The sequence below is a fragment of the Haemaphysalis longicornis genome, unplaced genomic scaffold (assembly GCF_048455015.1).
Source record: "Haemaphysalis longicornis isolate Haplotype H1 unplaced genomic scaffold, Haemaphysalis longicornis Haplotype H1 scaffold_10, whole genome shotgun sequence".
In the NCBI taxonomy this organism is placed as follows: domain Eukaryota; kingdom Metazoa; phylum Arthropoda; class Arachnida; order Ixodida; family Ixodidae; genus Haemaphysalis; species Haemaphysalis longicornis.
Genome location: NW_027526204.1, coordinates 48,601,708 through 48,623,525, shown reverse-complemented (window position 1 = coordinate 48,623,525; position 21,818 = coordinate 48,601,708). Strand labels below are relative to the sequence as shown.

Below are 21,818 nucleotides of genomic sequence, written 5' to 3'. Positions count from 1 at the left end.
GAAAAATCATGTAGAATAACGGGTACCACACATTTGCGTTCGGGTAAAGGTCAGCAAAATGGAACGTTTTCGTTTTGGTCGATCGCTGGTTTTGTGTTTTTATTTTAGTCATTGCCTTTTGATTTTGGAAGAAGTGTTTTTTCTTTGCTGTTATTGCATTTTGATTCTGGTGGCTTACAATTTCACTGACGTTGCCAGGCTTTGTGTGCACCTTCTGTTCCCAGAGGGAAAAGGTTATAATTTCAATTGGCATTGTAAAGACATGGTTTGTAATGGCCTGGTTACAGTTTACTTTTGTTTGATTAAAAAAATTGGCTTCCCACTCCTTACTTCACTGCCAACGTCATCAAGACAGTGGTCTGCTGCCCCTGCCCCATAACACTTTATCCTCTCTCCCTGTCCGACCCCTCATGCTCTTCTCTCCTCTCATGGTGAATGCAATTTAGGTTTGCTCAGTTAAATTTGCCACTACTAGGACCTCTTATTCATGTTCTGCTTAGAGCAAATCAAGTAGGCATCTTTTTTGTTTGCTTGTAGCTCACCTCCAACACTTTTCGTTCCATTTGTTTTTCTATTTCCTATCGTAGAAACAATCTGACTTCTATTTTCATTACCAGTTGCGGTGGCTGAGTGAATATGGCATTGTGCAGCTGTGCACAAGGATGCGGATTCGATTCCCAGCCGTGGTGGCCGCTTTTCTGATGGAGGCGAAAAGCAAAAATGCCCGTGTGTTCTAGATTTCGGCGCACAAAAAAGGTCCCCAGGTGGTCAAAATTAATCCAGAGCCCTCCACTACGGTGCGCTTCATTGCCTATGTAGCATCGGTGCATTAAACCCAACATCAATCAATCAACTTCAATATTTAATTAAAAAACTTGTATATTTAATTAAAAAATGCTACTACTCTTAGTTAAGTACCCATTATTTTACTTAGACATGCTCAAGGTTGTTCTTGTGCTAAATAATCTGGACTCATGTTAGCCATGGCAGTATTTTGGTAATTTAGAAAATGGTCTTGCCTGTATATGCATTGTGCTCAAGCAATCACTTTTTTTTTGCTGGGCAGTTGAATCGAACTGACAGAACAAAATTTTCAGTCAAGTTGCACAAGAAGGCTATCACCTTTAAGTTATGAAACACTGAATTTGCAATGGCATCTCTGTATTTACAACCTACGGCCATGTTTATTTTGAAATTTTGAGTCCATCAGAAAATTTTGCAATTTAAATGCACTGAAAAAAACTTTAAAACTCCAGATTATTTGTACTACTAGGGACATGTCTGCTGGGTGCCTTGTTGGAGTGTATCACCACTGTGCGTTTGTTGCCGACAAAAGTTGTGCCTTAAAATCCCAAACAAGTGCCCCCCTCCCTATGGTTAAAGATAATACAAGCAACATTAGGGGAGGAGCCCTTACCCAGTCATGGACCAAAATTCAAGTAGGCGGCTGCATGGTAGTGAAAAAAAAGCAAAACGAAAACAGCCTTGCTTTTGCTCGAGCACTGTTTCACTCTTTATTGGTTGCATCCACTTTTTTCGTTGTCACTCTCAAATCTGTCGAAGGATTCCTTCACTCCTGAAAATGAGGTTAAGATATTCTCCCTGGAGGGGCTCTGTTTCTTCTGGTTGTACAGAACCAACTGCAACCAGACGATTGTTCAGCACCCTATCTTCCAACCCGTGCTTTAGATTGGTGATGCCGGTGCCTTTGAAGGACCAAGCAACAACTTCAGGAACAGCCACCCACGCGTTGGAAACAAAGTGCAGGACTTCCTACTAGGCAAATTCTGCAGTTTGCCCTTGGGTGTTCGCTTGTCCTTTCTCATGAATGGTTCTTACTGATTGAAGTCGAGCCTTGAATGGGCGGTTTCAGTCCATATCAGCTTGCCACACCTGGCTTGTTCAGCTGGCAAACCCACACACAAAATTCATGCCATGTTCCTTCAGGGCATCTCTTGCCACTTTCGTCTCGTGAATTGGTGCCTGGTTCAAAATAACCGCATCTTTTTTTTGGGCCCCAAACCCTCTCCGCCCACTCCTGGAACTTTGCCAGTCATCCAGCCATTACTTGATGCAGCTAGGTGCATGTTCTCTGCACTCGGGAAAACAAATGCCGATTGTACATGAAAACTGCAAAAATTATTAGCTAAAATGGAACACTAATTCAGAGCAAGCCTTACCTAGTATGTGAAGGCTCATGAAGGTCTTGCCTCGTATCTTCCTGCTCAGTTCTTTAATAATCACAAAAGCTGGTAGTTTGTTGCCCGGAGCACGCGCTGCCAAAGCCACTGTAAGGTCACGCATAGTGCAGCCTGTGTTCGCCATCCGTACTGTCACTTCACACACAATGATGTTAGCCCTGGAAGGCGGGCTGTCGATTTGAACCGTGGTGTGGTTCATATTAGCTATGTTGTATTCTGTCTAGTCTTGACGATGTCATTGCGTGTTCAAGCAGAATGGAATACCTTTGCAGCCTCTGCAAAATCATCCTAGGTTTTCTGGCTGTCATTTGGGGTCACTGCTGTGATGCGGACACCAAACCACTTCTTTCAATGTTGTATGTATTGGCAGGACGCCACAAACTTTCTTGGCTATTCTTATTGCCTTTTCGGACAAGATCCTATTGCTGACGGCACAGTCTGCTCCCTTTTCATGTTTCAAAAATTCAAGTAGGGTATTGTCCAGCCCCTCACTGAAAGCGGGTGCTTCAGTCAGTGCTCATTTTCTGTCCATGCTTCTTTTTGCCTAGACCTGTTACGGAGGTTTCTAGCTTTTTTTCCCATTCGCAAAGCCTTTTCTGGTCCCGCATGAAACGGTGGGCAGTGGCATGCACGTTTTTTCCGGTTCAATGTTACCACTCTACTACCAAGATTTTCCTTTTTACAGTATAGGAGTGCATGCTGTAAGCTGGCTATCATGTCTCGCACACGAAAACCAAAGTACGCCACATGCATGCACTAAATCCAACCTGGTAGCCTACACCTCACACGATACTGAACAACACATGTAACCGATCAAAATAATGACATACACTAAGCCATGACTACTGTGCAAAGCATGAGCAATACATGAGGGGCAACACTTACGGGCAGCAGAAAAGGTGCAGCTAAAAATAAGTATTTGGTCCTCAGTAAATTGCACAACCTTCCGCAATTTTATAAAATATGACTTGAAAAACTGTCTTAAACCAAGCGGTTCATTGAGCATACATAAAACAATAAAGTGGGTGAAGATAGAGCGGGGCGCACTCATGGGATATGGTGGCAATTTTAAATCACTGTAATAGTACAGGGAGCCTTTCCGCAAGTAGGGGCGCTTGTTTGGGGCTTTACCATAGTCAGGCCTAACAGTTGGCATTTGGCTTGTTTTTGCATTCTCTTCATGCAGTTTTTCCTAACAGTGTGTGACTTTGTTCTTCTAGGAGTCTTATCGGGGGACTCCACGGCAGATGGAAATTTTGTTCCTGCCTGTTCTGTCAACAGTGGTGCAACTACCCGAGCACCGATGGGAAAGTGTGCGCCAGTAAGGTACCCTACACCTGCCCTGTTTGCAAGAAAGTCTTCCGCGAAAAACGCAACCTGGTCGGTCATGTTCGAGTGCATACTGGAGAGAGGCCCTACATGTGCAACATCTGTCAGAAGAGCTTCACACATAGAGCCAGCCTGAGTAGTCATAAAAATTCACACTCTGCAGAGAAGCGCTATATGTGTAGCTTCTGTCAGAAGAGCTTTATGCAAAGAGCCCATGTGGTTCGTCATGAAAGATTGCACTCTAGAGAGAAGCCGTATGTTTGCAGCATCTGTCAGAAAGGCTTTACTCAAAACGACCATCTCATTAGACATAAAGTGGTGCATTCTGGGGAGAGGCCCTTTGTGTGTAGCATTTGTCAAAAAAGCTTCACTCAAAAAACCCACCTATATCTTCATGAAAAATTGCACTCTGGACAGAAACCGTATGCATGTAGCATCTGTCAGAAAGGATTTATTAAAAAACACCTTCTCGTTGCTCATGAAATGTCACACTCTGGCAAAAAACCCTATGCGTGTAGCATCTGTCAAAAGGGCTTTACTCAAAAAGCCTACCTGGTTCGTCATGAAAAAGTGCACTCTGGTGAGAGTCTCTAGATGTGAAAGCTCTCAGAAGACCTTTTCAAAAGAACATTCTCACTGGTCATGAAATGCTACACTTTGGGGACAGGCCGTATTTAGATAGTACCTGTTGGAAGAGCTTCACTGATTCGGGTCATCTGGGTAAACATGAAAAATGGCACTCTGGCGGGAGACTTTATGTGTGGGGCATTTGTAAAAAGGGCTTTATTAAAAAATTTCGGGCTATCTCCGTCACGTGTAACCTGGGGAGGGGCGAAGCATGCAGTGGGTAAGTGTATTCTTGGTGCCTTGGCATTTTTGCCAACGGAGATGAAACTGTTGAGGAGTAGAGGTATACAGCTTTGCTGTGAAAGTCTTTTGTCTTTGAAGCACAAAGCTCTAGTGCAAGATGTAAATTAGTGTTCCGGTGTTTTTTTCATGCACGTTACGAAGCACTCCAGCACAAGGTGTAAATGACTGTCCCGGTGTTTATTTAGCACGTGTTACGTTCCAGCGAGAGGTGTAAACGAGTTTCCCAGGGTTTTAGTACCGTGACTGCATGAGACAATTGACGATTGCGATGACAACAGGAGACAGCCCCAGCCCGTAAGGGGCTTGGCCCCTAAAAAATCTCATGATTAGGCATTAAAGATTGCACTCTGAAAGTCGCCCTATGTGTGTACCATTTCTTGGAAATGCTTTTCTCTAAAATCCTACTTGGCTGCCCACGAAAGATCACACTGTTGATAGGGGCTACGTGTGTTGCATCTGCCCAAAAAGGTGTACTGCTTGCTTGGTGAAAAATGGGAAATTTCACTTTGTTGAGACCCCTAATTGTGTCGCATCCGTTAGAAGAGCTTTACTGAAAGGCCATCATGGTTACTTGGGAACAATTGCACTCTGGAAATGAACCCAATTTGTGTGTCAGTTGCCAGAAGCAGCTTACTAAGACAGCCTGGTTTTTCATATAAGGTTGCACTCTGAGAGGAATACCTTTGCAGTACCTGTCATGGGTATCGATAGTCAAAACAATCTATTTACAACCTACAAAGCAGCCTGTTTAATTATGAAAGACTTCACTTTGGTGAAAACCTGTATGTTTGCAACATTTCTCCAGAAATTTTTAATGGGCAACATGACAATAAAAGAGCAACTGCACATTGGTGAACAGTGCTTTATATGTTAAAGAAAGGTATACTTTGGCCAGAAGGCAAGTTTATCTAAAGAAATGCAGCACTTGACGAAAACCTGTGGGCTTGTGCATCTCAACAAAATTTTTCCCTAGAAGTGCACTTGGTATGTCATATTTTGCACTGGCAGAAGCCCCATGGCCTTTATTTACAACCGCTTTCTAATGCCTGCCTGGTGGGGCCGACTCTCCAATGTTACTCGGGAAATATGGCACATGGTGACCTTTAGTAGCTGAAATGGCTAAAAAAAGTTCCTGCGTTTTTGCAGCCACCCCTTTCCATAAGGGCGATTTCCCGTGCAAGCTGGGTGAACTTCCCAAGCGTTGTAGTCCCACACAAGGGCTGAGTGTCAGGCCGAGGAGTCGCTTGTACCTATTTTACTGGTAGGTGCCCGGCGCCACCAAGGCACACGGATGCACAGGGTGCCTTCCGCAGCCACGGTGGACGCTCAACTCGCAACCACCTGTGGCAGGACATGCCGCAAGACTCTTTCACACCCGGCAACGTCCCAATGCGGTATGATGGCTGGGGCCCCCACCAGATGGACAAGGGTCAGGGGCCCCTCGCAAGGGTAAAGGTAGCTTTCCAGACGTGAATTCCCCTTTCAAGGGTCCGCACTCGACCAGGGACGCCTGTACCCATTAAAGAAAGCGGTGGGTGCCCGGCGGTGTGCAGATCCGAACCCGGTACCTTCCGCATATGTGCTGTACCTCTGAGACATCGCTGCGGTTCAGCGCAGTGATGGCTCAGAGGTACAGCACTCGCCTCGTATGCGGGAGGTACCGAGTTTGAATCCGCGTACCGCCGGGTAACCACCGGTAAAATAGGTACATGCGACTCCCCGGCCTGGTGCTTGGTCCTTGTGTGGGACTACAACGCTTGGGAAGTTCACCCGGATTGCACGGGGAATCGCCCCTATGAAAAGGGGCGGCTGCAAAAACACAGGATCTTATTTTTTTGTATTATGAGTCATGACTAAGGTTTATTGGTTATGACTAACTAGCCTGACTAGGAATATTTTACTCACTTTCTGGGCTTCTTTCAACGTGAACTAAATGTGGCATCTATTTGTGAGCTCTCAAAAATTTCAGAGGAAATACCCGTCTGCTATGACCAAATTATGCCTTGAGCCCAGACACCTACAAAACATGAAGCTGCATGAATGTCATAAGCTCGCATTGCATGAGGAATTTGGTGGCATGCACAGGACATTTCAACCAACCACATCAGAAATGCACGATTTTTCATGGCACAGGGAAAATCAGCTATCATCTGTGCAGTTTGTAACCGATAGGTAAATTCAAAAGAATTCAGACACATCAGAGTGCTCTCAAGTGGGACGCGAGAGCGTCACATTTTATTTCAGGCTGTGTGATCCTGTGTTGTATTTAATGATAAGTTTGTTGTGGTATTGTTACCTTTTTTGCAACATTCTTCGTCATCAGAGGGATATCTGCCTAGTGCATGCTCTTCGCTTTGTAGTGCTTGTAATGGTGTCAACTGGTAGTGATTTTAGCTAAAACGAATGCTTCTAGTTTGTTCTTTCCAAGTGGCATTTTCGTGTTCCCCTGCACCTTTTTGCCAGGTGTGCATCCGAGTGTGACCAGTTTTCACAGTTGCCACCAAAGTAGAGTCCATTGCAGTATATACAGCAAGGACATGTAGAAAGATGTCCAGTGGACCCACTGTGTCCTTTAATCACGTCATTACAGTCCCTTTCCGGTTGCATTGTTGTCATCTGTGCCTATGACTGCAATGCTTGGCCAGTTGCCCTTGTTTGGGCAACATATACGCAAATCGCGTGATTGTGCTTTGCTACTTTTTGCAGTTAGCATGCTCAGATTATTTTTGTAGTCCCCAGTGGTGCAACTGTGTCATCTCATCACCATTGGCCGTGTCCTGTTCCGTTTGCACTGTTTCCGTCTCTCTTGATGTTCTTCCTTACAACATATACATACATATATGGTATTATAGTGTAAATATGCTTTGGTTTATTGGTAATTAGCATGCTGAAACTACTCATGTATGCCCCAGTGCATATCTGTGACAGATATCTCTAAGTGGAACGACAGAATGATTTTACTAATCCGACCCGCCGTGGTAGCTCAGGGGCTAAGGTGTTGTGCTGCTAAGCCCAACGATGCAGGTTTGATTGTGGGCTGCAGCGGCCGCATTTCTAATGGAGGCAAAAAGCAAAACCGCCTATGTACCGAGATTTCGGGGCAGTATTGAAGATCTCCAGAAAGTCGAAATTATTCTGGAGTCTGCCACTACGGCATGCCCTATAGCCTTTGTGTCGCTTTTGCGCTTGAAACCACAAAAATTAGTCTAGCATTTTCTGATCCCCTTTGGTTTTCTGGAACCAAGGTGGTGCAGTGGATGTGTTGGCTCGTTCCATAGGCCCCAGGTTCATATCTTAGGCCTAAACGCACATGATTTTGTATTTACTTTTATTCTCTTTGTGCTGTCAACCATTTTTGTAACCATAGATCATTTACTTTGACACTAGATTTTTGTGTGGTGGGGCATTTAAAGCTTTCGCTTGAAAGGAATATTTGCATCACTACGATAAAGCGGGCGTTGTTGGTAAGCGAACGGGCCCACCTTTCATGTGCCAATAAAAAAGAAGAAAACCATTGCACGGCCTTTGTGTTTACTGAAAAAAAATCTCATATGCACTTGTAAGAATTTTTTGCAATTGCAGTGCAGAATACTAATCGCTATGATAAGGGACAATGTGAACAGGTTTTATTGCTTTTATTTAGTTATTAGAAATGCACGGAAAAATGCAATCATCATTGCCACCCATGAGGAGACTGCGAAATATAGAGAAATTAAGAATGTTTATTTCAAATGTAGACAATTTTTGTAAATCTTGAAAATTTCATTTCAGATGTATGTGCTGCCACCTTACTGGGATTCTGCGCAAAGCTATGGGACACTTTTGTGGAGTTATTTAATCCTCTCAGAAGAAGAAAAAAATCACTGATTTTGCACGACCACTGCTGGCATGCATAAGAGGTATAAAAATATTTAGAAGCTAATTACAGCCATTGCGAGTTGATGGGCATAGGCAACAGTTGATGACAAAAGGATTTTGTTACCTTTCATCAACCTAATTGTTCACCTGAGTATCGAAATACTGTAACCCGGGAAGAACGTGAACCATTACTGTCAAAAGAGGGACATTTTCAGAGCGGGGTCATTCCATGTCAAATGTCCCAGATAATTTGTTCGACCATCTCTGATTGCATTGTAAAAAATCATAGCCCCCTTCACTACACTAATTGACCTTGCACCCAACTTTTTTTCGGGAAGAAATTTATTTCTCACGCCAATTTGAATATCGTGGCTGTGACCAAAACCTAGTTTGTAAGAAAAAAAATTCGGAAAGAAGTGGGATTATATGGAGTGCAGAGAAAAAATTCCAGTTGGCAGAACAATAACCGTGCTTCCTTGCTGTGGCCCAGTGACCGCTGTTAGCGCATCACAAAATCTGGTTTACGGGGAACCATTGCGGCGTTTCTGGGCCGTATTTAGACTTTTTGCAGCTGTTGCAACTATTTAGCAGACACTTTGCCTGTACAGTTCATTTATATTGTTGATGTAAGTGTGGATAAAAAAATATGGGAGTCAGGCAGCGAGTACTTTCAGAGCGGTGAACACAAACTGAAAAATTTGCAATATTGCTCATGTTCAAACACTTATCGCAGTGTGTGGTGGTCAACGTAAAAATATTCTTAAAGGCGGACTCACCCGTTAACGTTCCTATGGACTTACTACATCATCACCCACGGATTTAAAATTCATCGTGCACCAATAAGAGAAGCTTTACAAACAAGTCAGCATCACAACGGCCTAGTTTGCTTATTTTATAGATATGTCACTTCTTTACTGAAATAAAAAAATAAAACTTGCTTGCTAGATCACTAGCGCTGTCTAGTAAAAAGTGGATAATCCAAAACGCGTTTCTTGTTTAGTTTTTACTTCAGTAAAGAAGTGATATATTTCTAAATGAAGCAAACTGGGTTTTTAGGAATGCTTCTATGAATTTGAAAAACATTTTCCTATTGGCGCACGATGCTTTTTAAGCTTGTCGGTCATGAATTAGGAAGTCCTACAGGAATGGGATCCGGCGAGTCCCCCTTAAGCACAGCAGGTTAGCGGCTTGAATATAGTTTCCATTCGCCAAGGCCTTGTTAGCACTTGAAAATCACAAATTATGTGCAGGAGTGTCCATTGCAAGTCCTTAGGTGCTTTTTGCCTCTTCCTATCGCCCTTGAAGACCCCGTTAAATTATCATGAATGGTGCACATCGTTTGCAGTGTGTTGAGCTTAGCCAACTCGTCCCCGACTTTGGTGAGGTGTGTGGAGTGGGCACACTCACCGAAAGCAGTGCATTGCCTAAATGCCACCAGTTGTAGGTGTATACAAGTCTATTGTTTGTTATCGCCTCCCACACTATTTGCTCCGTGAGTAAGTTAATCAATTCTGCCCCCACTCCATCGTCCTCCAGGATATTTCATAGCTGCTCCCTGTCTACATTATCATACGCCGTTTTAATGTCTAGAAAGGCTAACCACAAAGGTCGTTTTTGCGTCTTCGCCACCTCTATGCATTGGCTTACTACAAATAAATTGTCATCTAGTCTTCTGTCGTTTCGAAACCCATTTTGGAGTTCCCCGTTCCCCTAGCAAATTATTTTTTTCTACCCACTGCTCTAGATCGAACTTCTGTGCCTGCATTGCTAACCTGTACAGAATTGACGTGACGGTTACCGGCCTATACGAGCTCGGTTTAGTCCTGTCTCCTTTGCCCTTGTACAGCAAGTTTATCCTGCTCGTTCGCCACGTGTCCGGTATTGCCTTCTTTTCTATCTCTGTTCTGGTGGCTCGTAGTAGCTTTCCCTTGCTCTTTGTCCCTAATTGGTTAATCAACTTCATCAGTATCCCATCCGTGCTTACCGCGGTATTTTTCGAGACCTTTTCCTCTGCTTTTTTCCGTTTGAGCTTGTCCACATCTATCTCCAGACGTTCCAGCCTACCTGTCGCAACATCTCTGTGTCGCTCTGGGGCCTCTGCATTCAGATTACAGAACTTCTCCGCGATGACTTCATGAAGGTATTCCATTATGCTTCCTCTTCCTCGAGCATTTGCCCCTGTGGGACTCTTGCGTTTTCTTAATGCCCGCACGATTCCAAAACATTTTCGGCGCGTCAATACCCCTCCCTCGTATTTGCACTACCCATCGCTCGCTATCCCCCTTTATTTTTGCCTGCGCTAATTGCTGCACTTCTAGTTTCTTTTGCTTATATTGCTTCCAATTTAGGTCCACCTCCTCCTGATGTCTCCCTGTCCTGTTGGCCTGCCTGCGCTCTGTAGACGCCTGTTTATGCCTCTCTATAGCCTCCTTGATTTCTTTGTTCCACCAGCTTTCTCGGTGTTTTCTTTCCATTCCATCGATTTGCCCCCTCAGCCTTGAGTATTTTTCCTGCATAGTTTTGATGAGCCTGTCGGGGTGCGTCGATAATTGGAACACTTTAAAAATTTTTCCTCAGCGATCCGCCGCTCTGTTTGCGCTCAAATGCGACCACGAAGGTCGCATATTGTGGTCTATTTTGTTTGATACCGGGAAGAACGATGGTACTTACCTGTGTGTTCTGAAAATAAATAAAAACAATTTTCGCCTATGGGAAAATGGCGGCTTATTTGGACGTGCGAGCCAGCACAAGTTGATGTTGGAACGACGGAACCACCTGGGGTATGCAGAGCGAAACGCACGTTTGGGATTCACGGTAGGAAGGAGCCAAATGGTGCAGCAGACGATCAGAAAATGCACCAAGGAATGAGCTAGCAGACGCGTCAGAAAACCCGGTTTTCGGGCTCGCACATCCAAATCAGCCGCCGTTTTCCCATAGGCGAAAATCGTTTTTATTTATTTGCAGGGTAACCAGGTAAGTACCGTCGTTCCCGGTGTCAAACAAAATAGACCACAAAATGCGACTTTCCTGTGAAACAGAGCGGCGGTTCGCTTAGGAAATTTTTTTAAAGTGTTCCAATTATCGTCGCGCCACCCTGTATTCCCATTCTTCCCGAGGATTTCTTACTTTGTCAGCCTCTATGCTTTACTCCATAGAGCTTTACTCTGTACCGCCTCGGTCGGTCCACTTTTGCGCCTCCAGCTGGTCGCTGCCCGCGCTGCCCTACCGTTGTCAGATGGTGGAGGGATTGTCACCAAAGTGCTGCACCCCAGAGCAGCAAAACTAAACCAACCATCATCATTCAACTCCGAAAACGCCACTCAGGGTAGGGTCCCCCCCCCCCCGGAGCGAGGGGGAATCGGCCCATCCCCCGGGCGCAAGGGTGGCGGTGTGAATGCCCATGGCTACGTGGAAAAGAAAACGTTAGCCAGCCAGAAAAACAAAGAGAACTGTTAGTAAACCACCTTGATGCTCCCCCCAGCCTCCTCTAGGATCACCGCTGGATTATGCAAGTGGATGCGAAGCACTGAGGCCCCAGCCTGCGCTGCTCTCCTCGCAGGTGGGACCAGACCTCCTTCCGCACTTTCGCAAGCACTTCGTGGAGGACTGGCCGCCGCTCAGAGTGAGCAGCAGCGCAGCGGGCCAACCAAACCTGATAAGAACATTCTACGAGGACCAAAACAAACTGGTTTACCGCTACGCGCGGGAGCGGATTGAGGAACCTCAGAGTTTCGTAAGGGATGCCAGGAATGTCGAATAACTGTGCCAATTTTCGAAGGAGTGCCTGCGGGATTGCGCAGTCACGAAAGATGTGCGCTGTGGGCTCGGGCTCCCCGCAGAACCAACATATGGTGCCCCGCGGAGCGCAGGAACCAACCCCACAGGGGCCTGCCTCCGTGTGGCGAAGATAGGAAGGTTCCCGCGCGCAAACAGCCACTGAAAAGTTGCTCTGCTAGGCTCTGAAAACTGTGCCGAGATTAGATTCCAACTGGGCGTCCGACGGCCGAGTGAATACTGCTGTAGATACGGCGGGAGGCTGGGGGACAGAATTTCCGCCAACACCCAGACTGTGGCCCCCTTCATCTGTGCTCATTCCATCCAACCATTCATAAAGTCCACCCGAATGGAGGCAGTACTCAATACTGGAGTTTCGCATTCGGTTGATTGATTCATCAACCAAAACCTGTCACCAAAAAAAGTGTCTAGCGTTCACTTATGTGCAGATAGCTATCCGACGGCTCCATTGCATGACGCTGGAGTGCCGTTAGTGGTGTGCGGCGCTGCAGTAGTATGTTCCAATGTCCGTTGGTCCTTCAACTGGGCCTCATACTGATTTCGACCGACGGCTCCGTTTGTGAGGCTGCACCTTGCCGAGAAAGCTCTGCGAATGGTTTCATGTTTCTTGAAGCGCAATTGCCCATCGCAAAATAGACAAGAATCCCAGAGAAGAACTCGCATTAAACATACTAGCGCTGGTCCCACCCGTGTTAGTACGCACGGCTCTGTTCTCAGTGGTGATGGTTGTTCTCCCAGCGTCAAATTGCACGTTCTTTCCTATGCAGTATACGTGCGAACATCATTGATTGCTAAAGTTTCACCTACTCAAAAACATAGTAAATTCTGTGAGAATTTACAAAGTAAAGAAAAGAGCCTTGAATAAGAGTCCTTCAATCATTTTCACGTACTTCAGGGTCCTCCAAAAACATTGATAAACCGTCAGGGTCCTCCAAAAACATTGATAAACTCAGCTTTAATCCACTTACAAAAACTCGTCAGGCGTCACTCTACCAAAACCCAGGTAAACATCTGCCGTCCAGAAGTTTAACATACGCCTGTAGCGCCGTCACTCGCCGACGGGAAATTCACTGCCAAGCCAGGCGGCTTTAGACAAGCAATAAAACAGTCGGACGCCTCACTAAGCGTGAGTGATCAGTATCAGCGTTGCCAGATGGTGAAATTCGGCACCAGATTGGAAAAATCTGGGGAAATTTGGGGGCTACTGGTGTTGATGTACCGGAACGGCTACACCAGACATTATCTGGTGAAAACTGGTGAAAAATGTTGAGAAATGGCTTGTCACTTGAATTAATCAAATTTACACCGTTTTGTTAGTCTTTCATCTGCAGTTCATAGGTGGCGCCACTTTCTCGACATTGAGGCCTGTGGCCATGGAGGAAAGAAGAGAAAAGTATTGTTATTCTAGGCACTCCATGCTTGTGGCACTTTTGGGGTGGCCATAGAGAAAAGGGGGTAGCGCTTCTTGGTCTTTGTTGTTGCACGGATTTGTCGTCGGCGGAGGGGGTGGAGCTTGGGGGGGGGGGCAGGGGGAGAGTTGTGTGGGGTTGTTGACTGGCGGCGTTGAAGGAGAGGAAATTTCGTGGTTGGTGGCCGCCCTCAGTGCACCTCTCCCATCCTCTTGTCATGAATCACTTTCTCGATCGGTGAAAACGGCGTTTGACGCGGCGAGTAAAGTTGCTGGTGTAGCCGTTTCTCTTCGGGTCCGCGATGACAGCTTTTTCTTCCTTTTTACGTTCGTCGAGAGCCGAAAATACAGGTGACGTGTGAATTTAGGTGGTAAGAATCAAATTGTAGGTAGCTTCGGTATGGGTAGGTTTAACACTTGAAGGCTGAATTGATTTGCCTATCTCTTCATCAAAACAAGGAGGAATTGTGTTTGTCTCTCTTTCCATGGTGAACTGAATTGCTGTAAAAAAAAATCTCCCGACGGGCCGTTGCGCATGCGCAGTTTTGCGGGAAGTCAGACGCTAGCGCGCTGGCCCGCCGGCCCATATGCGCCGGCCCCGTGAGGTGGAGAGAGAAGCAATGAGGGAAAATGAAACCCACGCCCCGCAGCGGCTCCGGGCCGCTAGGATCGCCACATTAGAAAACGAAACTAGAAAATGTAGCCTCAGAGTGTTTACGCCTAAGGTCCCTAGTATAGCTACGCCACGAAATTTTCCGAGCAACGAAAGGTATACTGCTTCCATTTTTCGCTGTAAAAAGGTAAAAAAGCCGGAAATACGTCATAGGAGCCATATTTATTGCTGGTGAAATCTGGTGAAATTTTGGCCAGGATTTGGTGCCGAAGCCCCTTTCCGATCTGGCAACGCTGATCAGTATGCAGTGCTTTTGAGCGTGTGTTGTTCGCTGCGAATCGCGCTGTTGTGTTTCAGTACGGTTTTAGTACGGGCTATCAAACGCGCGTGAACCAACAACAACGAAGTTTTCGCGGTAAGGTGTAGTTCAGAGAATCAGCTCATGATACAGGGCTTAAGCGCGGCCGGACTTTTTGTTCTCTGCGCCTCCAAAGACGTCTCGTGAGCTGCTGCCCATAACACATCGTCGGTGTGTACTTCGCAGCAACTTCTGAAAAGAGGTGTCTGTCCGTCTGACGTGTCTTTTGCGCATCGGAGGCCTGTGCTAAGCCCACGGACGGCCAACACGGCCGCAGTTGCGTTTAGTTGGAGTGGAGTGGCCCGCATATCAGCGGCATCCCTCAGCCGCTGTATCGACCGTAGTTGGGCAGTGATTGATCGCGCCTCGAACGTGGGATACCGATTTCAGGTAAGATGTGCGGGCAATCGCTGTACGCGCGAACCCCGTATGTTCCTCGGCAACGAATACGGAGCTACGCTGCCTGTTTGGCGTCATGCTGTTAAGGTGACGCCTTCGATTTGCGCACAACAGCGAATACTAGCTGCGCTGGGGTTTCATTTTCGCCTTTATTTTAAAGTGGCCACCTTTTCCTGAAGCAATGAATCAGCTTGTTGTATTCTTCAGCCCTGTTTTGCTTAGCCTGAGTGGGGTGGTACGTTTTACGCCGCCGCGTTGTGCTGCTGTCCGAGGACGCGGGTTCGTGTCCTGGGCGTGGCGGCCGAGGCGAAAAGCGGAAACACCAGTGTGTTCGAGATTTCGGCGCACGTTAAAGGAGCCATGAGGACAAAACACAAGTTCGATTCATTCGAAAGATTGTAAAGATAGAATCATACTGACACCACTGTTAACGCACACTGTGCTCAAATAAGTTACACAATTAGGAAAAACCGGCATGGCCATGCGACCCACGAATGACGCAGTGGAAGTTCGCTTGAATACACGAGCTTATGACGTCGTTGACATTACGAAAACCCACGATTTTGCGGGAGAATAAAAATTTTAACCCAAATCGATCAAATTCTCAGTGAATACGGCATCATTTGCTGCCGGACAAGCGCTGGGGACACTATAAAACCCGAAATCTTTCGAATAAAACAAACTGTCCTCGTGGCTCCTTTAAAGATTCCCAGGTGCTCAAAATTAATCCGCAACCCTCCACTACAGCGCGCCTCATCGCCTGAGTAGCGTTGGCGTGTCAACCACGTTTTAGGCCGCATTGGGCAGAGGTCAACTAAAGCACTGCTCCGCACTTCTGCAACTGCCATTTTGAAGCAGTCGCTCAATTTATTACTCATATATGTAGTATTATTGAAAAAATGCGGAAAGGTACCTTTTAAGTCGCTGTCGACATCTCGTAAAATAAGCGAGTTGTGCATATAGCCGCACCCTAAACCACACAAGAAAGTTTGTCCAGAGCAATGATCAGCTTGGCCAATTCGCAAAAAATGAGGCGAATATGGCATTCCAGACTTGAAGCGCCATGGTGTGTGATGTGAAATCTGAAGATGTGTGATGTGATCTACGCCAAACTGCGAACTCACAAAAATGCATTGGTTATGTTTGCGTTGAGTGTGTCACGGTGTCACCATCGGATCTTTTCTTGACCGTTTTATGGCAATACTCGTCATATAGCTGAAAATTCACTGTCCGAAGATCTTTCCTATCACAGAAAACATCGTTTGGTTAGCGTTGTGCAGAAAAAACCCACTAGAACTGCACGCAAATGTAAAATTGCATACCAAAATAAAGCTACAGAGTGATAAATTTGCTTCTCTGTGATGTGCAGGAAGCAATTTAAGTATGAGTGTTACATTTTCAAATACGAAATTGTACAATCAAACACGAAAAAAATGTAACAAAGACAGCCTGATATCTTAAACAAAAAAATTCAGAATCTATGTGAAATATTAATTCTTACGCACTTATTAACCCTTTGCAGTCCAGAAATTTTACCGACTTTGTGGCCGTTCCGGTCCCAACCATTTTGGCAGTTTCTGGCGCCACGAAGAAAAACATAACTGTGTGAGAGAAGCGATATTTGAGCAGCATTTAAAACCGCTCGAAGCATTCTCCTGGGTGCAGGGCAGGGTAGTTTGCAGGTTTTTCAGAAAATTACAGTTTCCTTCTTGCCTCCTTTGCTTTTGTGCCACTAAAAATGGCGCAGTCCTTGCTGCTTCAGCTTGGCAGCTTGTACATAAAATGGCCCATCGCAAATAGCCTTTCCTCGCACTCCGTACGTGCTGACAGGCCCTGCTTTTTGTCGTGAGCCCTCAGATTATCCACCATGAGGTGGCGGCGATACTGGAGTTCTCGCTGCTATTTCTTCGCATGATTCTGCAGCTGCCTGCATCTCAAAATAAAACTATTGACAATGGAAACATCTAGATGCCAGGAAAAAAAACTTTCGGCCACCCATTCATTGTCTTTCGACAAAATCCGTAGCTCACAGACTAATGGTCTGCCTGGTGCTGTCTTCACTGCTGTCATGGTCTTCATCAATTGCCTCTGTTGAATCACTGTCATCACCACATGGTGGAGGCACGTAATTCTCGTCCTCACTGAATTCATCATCGCTTTCATTAAGTGCACCACCGTAGAATGCGTGTGAGGAAAGATTAGTCCTGCTTCTCAGTGAACAGCGTGCACGTGAAAACGTTCCAGAATCCGGAACGCCAGTGCTGAGCATTGTGCTGCACCCTAGTGCAAAATGAAGAAAACTTTAACAAAGTTCACCTATCCCTCAAGAGATGGCACATTATGTTTACAAAGAATGCGCGCACAGAGCAGTGAAAAAAAAGCTGCGAAATTTAACGTTGAGCACTCATGTGGGGCATATCCCAACAACGGAGTGCTGTGGTCGTTTTGCAGACTGCATAGGGTTTATAAACTGTTTAGCTGATATTTATGCAGTACCTTGTTAACTGTTCTAGCATCCCAGTATTTCAAAGCAAAGCTTTACAGCTGTACCAACCAACGGTTCTTTCGTGGCGTGCAGGGTCCCCCCCCCCCCCCCCCCTCCCCTGTGCAGCATGCAAGGGGGGGGGGGGGGGGGCGGAAGGTTTCACTCGGAGCACACTAGAGATTACGCGGCGAATTGACCCAGCGTTTTTCGTGTGCAAGCTGCTCGGCGGCGGCGGCATGGGCGGTACGGCTTTGTCGTCTGATTTAGCGACGGTTGTTTTGGGCCTGTTTTGGTGCAGCTTCGTGTCCATTGTGCGATGCCTTCGCATGGCTTGATTAAATTGTTCGACAACACCTCCAGGGTAACCCGCAGCCTACGGAATTAAGTGGTCGTACGGCAAACATACGCTAAGGATTGGTTTGCAGGGCAGGAAAACAAAATGTGGAGACCACATACAGGCATCTGGCTGCTAGAGAAACGCTTTCTTTTGTGCACTGCTTGCCACGAATGGGACTCTGTTTTCTAAATTGGTGATTACCAATTCGGTTGTGTTTTAAGAGGTATTACAAAAGGGGAAAGTAACTGGTTCTCATAAATAGCGATTATAAAAGTTCCCTCAGCTTTCTCGCAATTCTCAAACTTACTAATCTAACTAGTTTAAATTGGTATAAATGGGAATCACTGAGCTCACATGCCGAATTGTTTCGATGTCTCCGCTTGTGTCGCGCGGTGGTGTAGGCCCAAGCCAGCACATCAGGATGGCTTGTTTCCATTGTCTCACCCTTTGAAAGACGCTCCTCTCCGTTTTCTTTCTCCCGACTCGCGGCCAGGCTACGGCGGCGGCGCGGCGGCCACCGCTCTGCCTGCGTTCGGGACGCGGCGTGCTGATGTGTTGCTGAGTTCGGGACGTTGCCCCCACGAATTCCAGGTAACGGCTGGCAGAATCTCTGGTTGCACTCTTTGTAGAGCCATGTGTGTGAATTCAAGTGACGTCGCATGGGCAATTGTTGTGGGTGTCGTTTAAAGCTTTGCTTTCCAACCACCTTCACAGCAGGGATTGGTGGCAATTTTTTTTATAGCCGTTTGCCACCAGGCAAAGTAGTCGCTTCTGAAGGAAGGTCCTTGGTGGATGACGCAGGCTGCTGCAAAATTTACCCTGCAGTTGATGGCCGCATGCGCTATTGGCCCAACTGCAACAGTTGATGTTTTTAATCTCATGTACACTTCGAGGCCTGGGAGGTAGGCTTTCAGAATCGCTAGAAAATGCTTTGCACGAATGAAGCTTACATGCATCTATGCCAGAAAAAAAATGTGGCTTACCAACTGCTTGTTGTTCCTGACACTGCAGAATTTTTCACAGCACAGCACATTTTGGAGATAATTTTAACAACAAAGCTTCTCGTACGAATGAGCCTAGCAAAGCTGCCTGAAAGAACTTAGAAAGCCAGGGAGAGATGCCTTTTGAATGGCAAGATATCTCGGAGACACACAGTGATACCACCTGATAAAGAAGGGAATGGAGAATTTACGAATGGACCGTGAGCTGTTTTTTGAGCAACACAGCTTATCTGTCTACCCATTTATCTAGTGAGTACAAGAACTCTGGTCAGCTAAATTGAGTGCATGCTGTTTTCTTCAGGTAACGCTGATAGCTGGCTGATTACACATACTCTTAGCATCAAGTGTTATTGTGTGAATTTTGACGTATAGTTTTTTTTCCCCAGAAGACAGTGAAGACAGCAGGCATTCCACGTTCATCTTCATCAATGCCCAAGATCGGCATCATGGAAACACCTACAGATGCAGCCTTCAGTGAACGTGTATCCTGCAGCCAAAGCACACAGGCAGCCATTGCCACTAGTGCGATAGGTAACGGGCTTACTCTGTTTAATGCTAGGTTGTGTGCATTACTGACCATGAATTTTCTTGTTAGGTACACAGTGCGCTTCTACCGTATTCACCAGCCAAAGCTCCCAAACAGCCGAGGAATTTTCAGGTCAGAATTTTGCTTCTTTTTAATTTGCATAAGTAAGCCCTTCAGTATGGGAGGAATAATTTCTGTTCTACGGTGCATTTAAGTGTATTTTTCTCTAATTGGCTTATATCCTGTGTGGCACTGGCATAGAGCCATGAGGATTTTCTGTGTGTGAAATTTAAAGTTCACCAACCGTTCCGCTGCTAGTCTGTGGTTCGAAAAAAGCAGTTTGTCATTACACACCTCGGTGGTGTAGTGTCGCTTGCTATGTAGCTTGCTATGGAAGTCCAAAAATGATTGTGCTGGCTGGTGTTCTACATTCAGTTATAGTTGTCGACAATGCTGCTTTATAGCCTAAAGGTAGCTTTGTGCAATTCTTAGTAAATGGCAAAAGCTACCATTTCCCGTGTAAGACTTTCCACAAAGCTCCGTGCACCGCGCACCTTGGCCATTCATAGTAGAGCACTGCACGGGCTGGAACTTCTAGACCTGGCCTGACTCGGCCCATTTGAGACATGTCCCAAACCCGGCCCGAGCCCGACAAATTTTTAAAATATGAGTCTGAGCCTTGCCCAAGCCCGACAGCATTTAATAAAATAAGCCCGAGCACTCTAGACTGTTTTTTAATATCAGCCAGAGTACGACAAACTTTAAACATGAGTCCAAAAAAGTTGTCTGTTTAACATAAAATTAGGCATGGAATGAGTATATTGAATTTAAATTTGGACCTGTCTTTGTACAACATGAATATCCTGATTTAGAAAATGTATTTTCGAGAATCTCGGTGAAATATGCACTTCATTTGCTACAGTATTTGAACTCAAGGCACACCGAGGACCACCTAAATGATGCTAACAAAAGTGAATAATCTGTTTATTTATGCATTTAATTAACAGATATTGCACCTTTCGTAGTTTCATTCAATTGGTTTCACAAAGAACTATAGTTCATACTTGTTTTTGATGCTGGCACACTCTGCCAAGTGCTAGTTCAATTCAATTTAATTCGCCAAGGTTCCTTGTCGGTTTCTGTCAGGTGCCTATCCAGGTGGAGCGAAGTTCTTCCCATGGTGGCAAAGTTGTGTACTCAAACATTACTTTTGTAGGCAAAAAAGAAAGTGAATAAAAAGTAAAAAAGACAAAAAGGTACGTTAGCTTATCTTTGGTGCCATGGTCAGCGCAAAGTGCGATGTCCAGGTCACGTTTGTCCTTGTTTTCTTTTATTTTGAAAACCAGAGAAAAAAGGCAATCATGTACTCTACGACCAGAGTGCTGTAATTTTCTGACCTGATCTCTCGCACTATGCTCATGGAGCCCATAGGTTTTCTTCTATTGACTTGAAGACTTTTTAAGTGCAATACGTCGTTTCATTTTTTAATGCCGCTGTGGTGACTGCAGTTCGCTTTTTTTTGTTTTCATTTAACCTAAAAGATCAATGAGCTAACCTTTTGTTATCAACAATTTAAAATTTGCAGCGCATCAGTGCCGGGCTTCAGGCACTGCCTGAGCTGGCACGGCCTGAAAAATTTTTTGTTGACGCCAAATTGGCCCAGGCCCGAGAAAATGTGTGCTACCCGGCCCAAGCCCAGCCCGCAGGCAAGGCTGCGGCTTTTGGGTCGGGCCAGGCTCCAGCTTTCGGTGGGCCAGTCTGGGCCCATGCATGCACTGATTCAAAGTGCAGCGGTGATACAGCTGCCATTATTTCGGAGTTCTGATGCAATTCCATTTTCCTGTGCCAGGCTCCTCTAAAAGCATAAAAATTGTGTAAATTGCTAAAGTGCCCCAAAATGGCCTGAAAAGCAAGGGTTTTGACGCTCGCTTTAATTTCAAAGGCGAGGAAGGCAGAGTTAACAACACGATTTTCCATAGGTGGTGCTGTTTTTTCGGAGAGGTGAGAGAGGTGGTGGGAGAGGTGATTAAGGGGAGGGTGGGAGACGACGAGCGCGTGAAGGTTAGTAAGCTTCCCGGAAAAAGAGTCGGGGAAGTAATGAAACAAGCAAAGGGGCAACTGTGGGATGGAATGGAGGACCGAAGCTTGGTAGTGATAATGGGGGGTGTGAACGATGTGTTGCAGGGACGCGGGGGAGGGTTCGCAAAGCAGATTGCGAAGGGGGTCACTGAGCTGAGGGCGGTCTCGGAGGATGTGCAGATTGCGGTTTGCACGGTGCCGGAGGTGCAGAAACAAGGGGTCCACGTAGAAAGGGCGGTGGTTACGGCAAACAGGGAGCTTTGGACCCTGGGTAAAACGATGAAGTTTGAGGTGGTCAACCTGAACCGGGACCTGGTCCGTGCAGGCTGCAATGGGGCGTTTGTGTTCGACGGCATACACTTCAGTGGCTGTCTAGCTGAGCCTGTAGGGCACCGACTGGCAGCCCGCGCAGTGGCTTTTTTAGGGGGGCCCCGAACGTTCAAGAAGAAGGCGGACTGAGTGGAGACCGTAGCGAAAGGCAAGAAGGAGCGGGCACTGATGCACGGCGGCGGAAACATAAAGCAAAGAAAAGGAAAATAAACCGTGGAACTAAAATTAG

The 21,818-nt window shown here is 46.1% G+C and overlaps 1 protein-coding gene across 8 annotated transcripts in view; it reads left to right on the top strand.

Annotated features, from left to right (window-relative positions):
* LOC144158468 (uncharacterized) overlaps positions 1-10,072 on the top strand; it is a 32,748-nt gene extending 22,676 nt beyond the window's left edge. For 7 of the 8 annotated variants that reach the window (XM_077689353.1, XM_077689352.1, XM_077689349.1 and 4 more), the window contains one exon: positions 3,422-7,917. In XM_077689353.1, the coding sequence (XP_077545479.1) occupies positions 3,422-4,124 (703 nt within the window). In that variant the 3' untranslated portion in view covers positions 4,125-7,917. Of the gene's footprint in view, positions 1-3,421; positions 7,918-8,171 lie in introns of those variants that run through there. The other variant, XM_077689355.1, reaches the window with a different exon arrangement.
* The last annotated feature ends 11,746 nt before the right edge of the window (positions 10,073-21,818 follow it).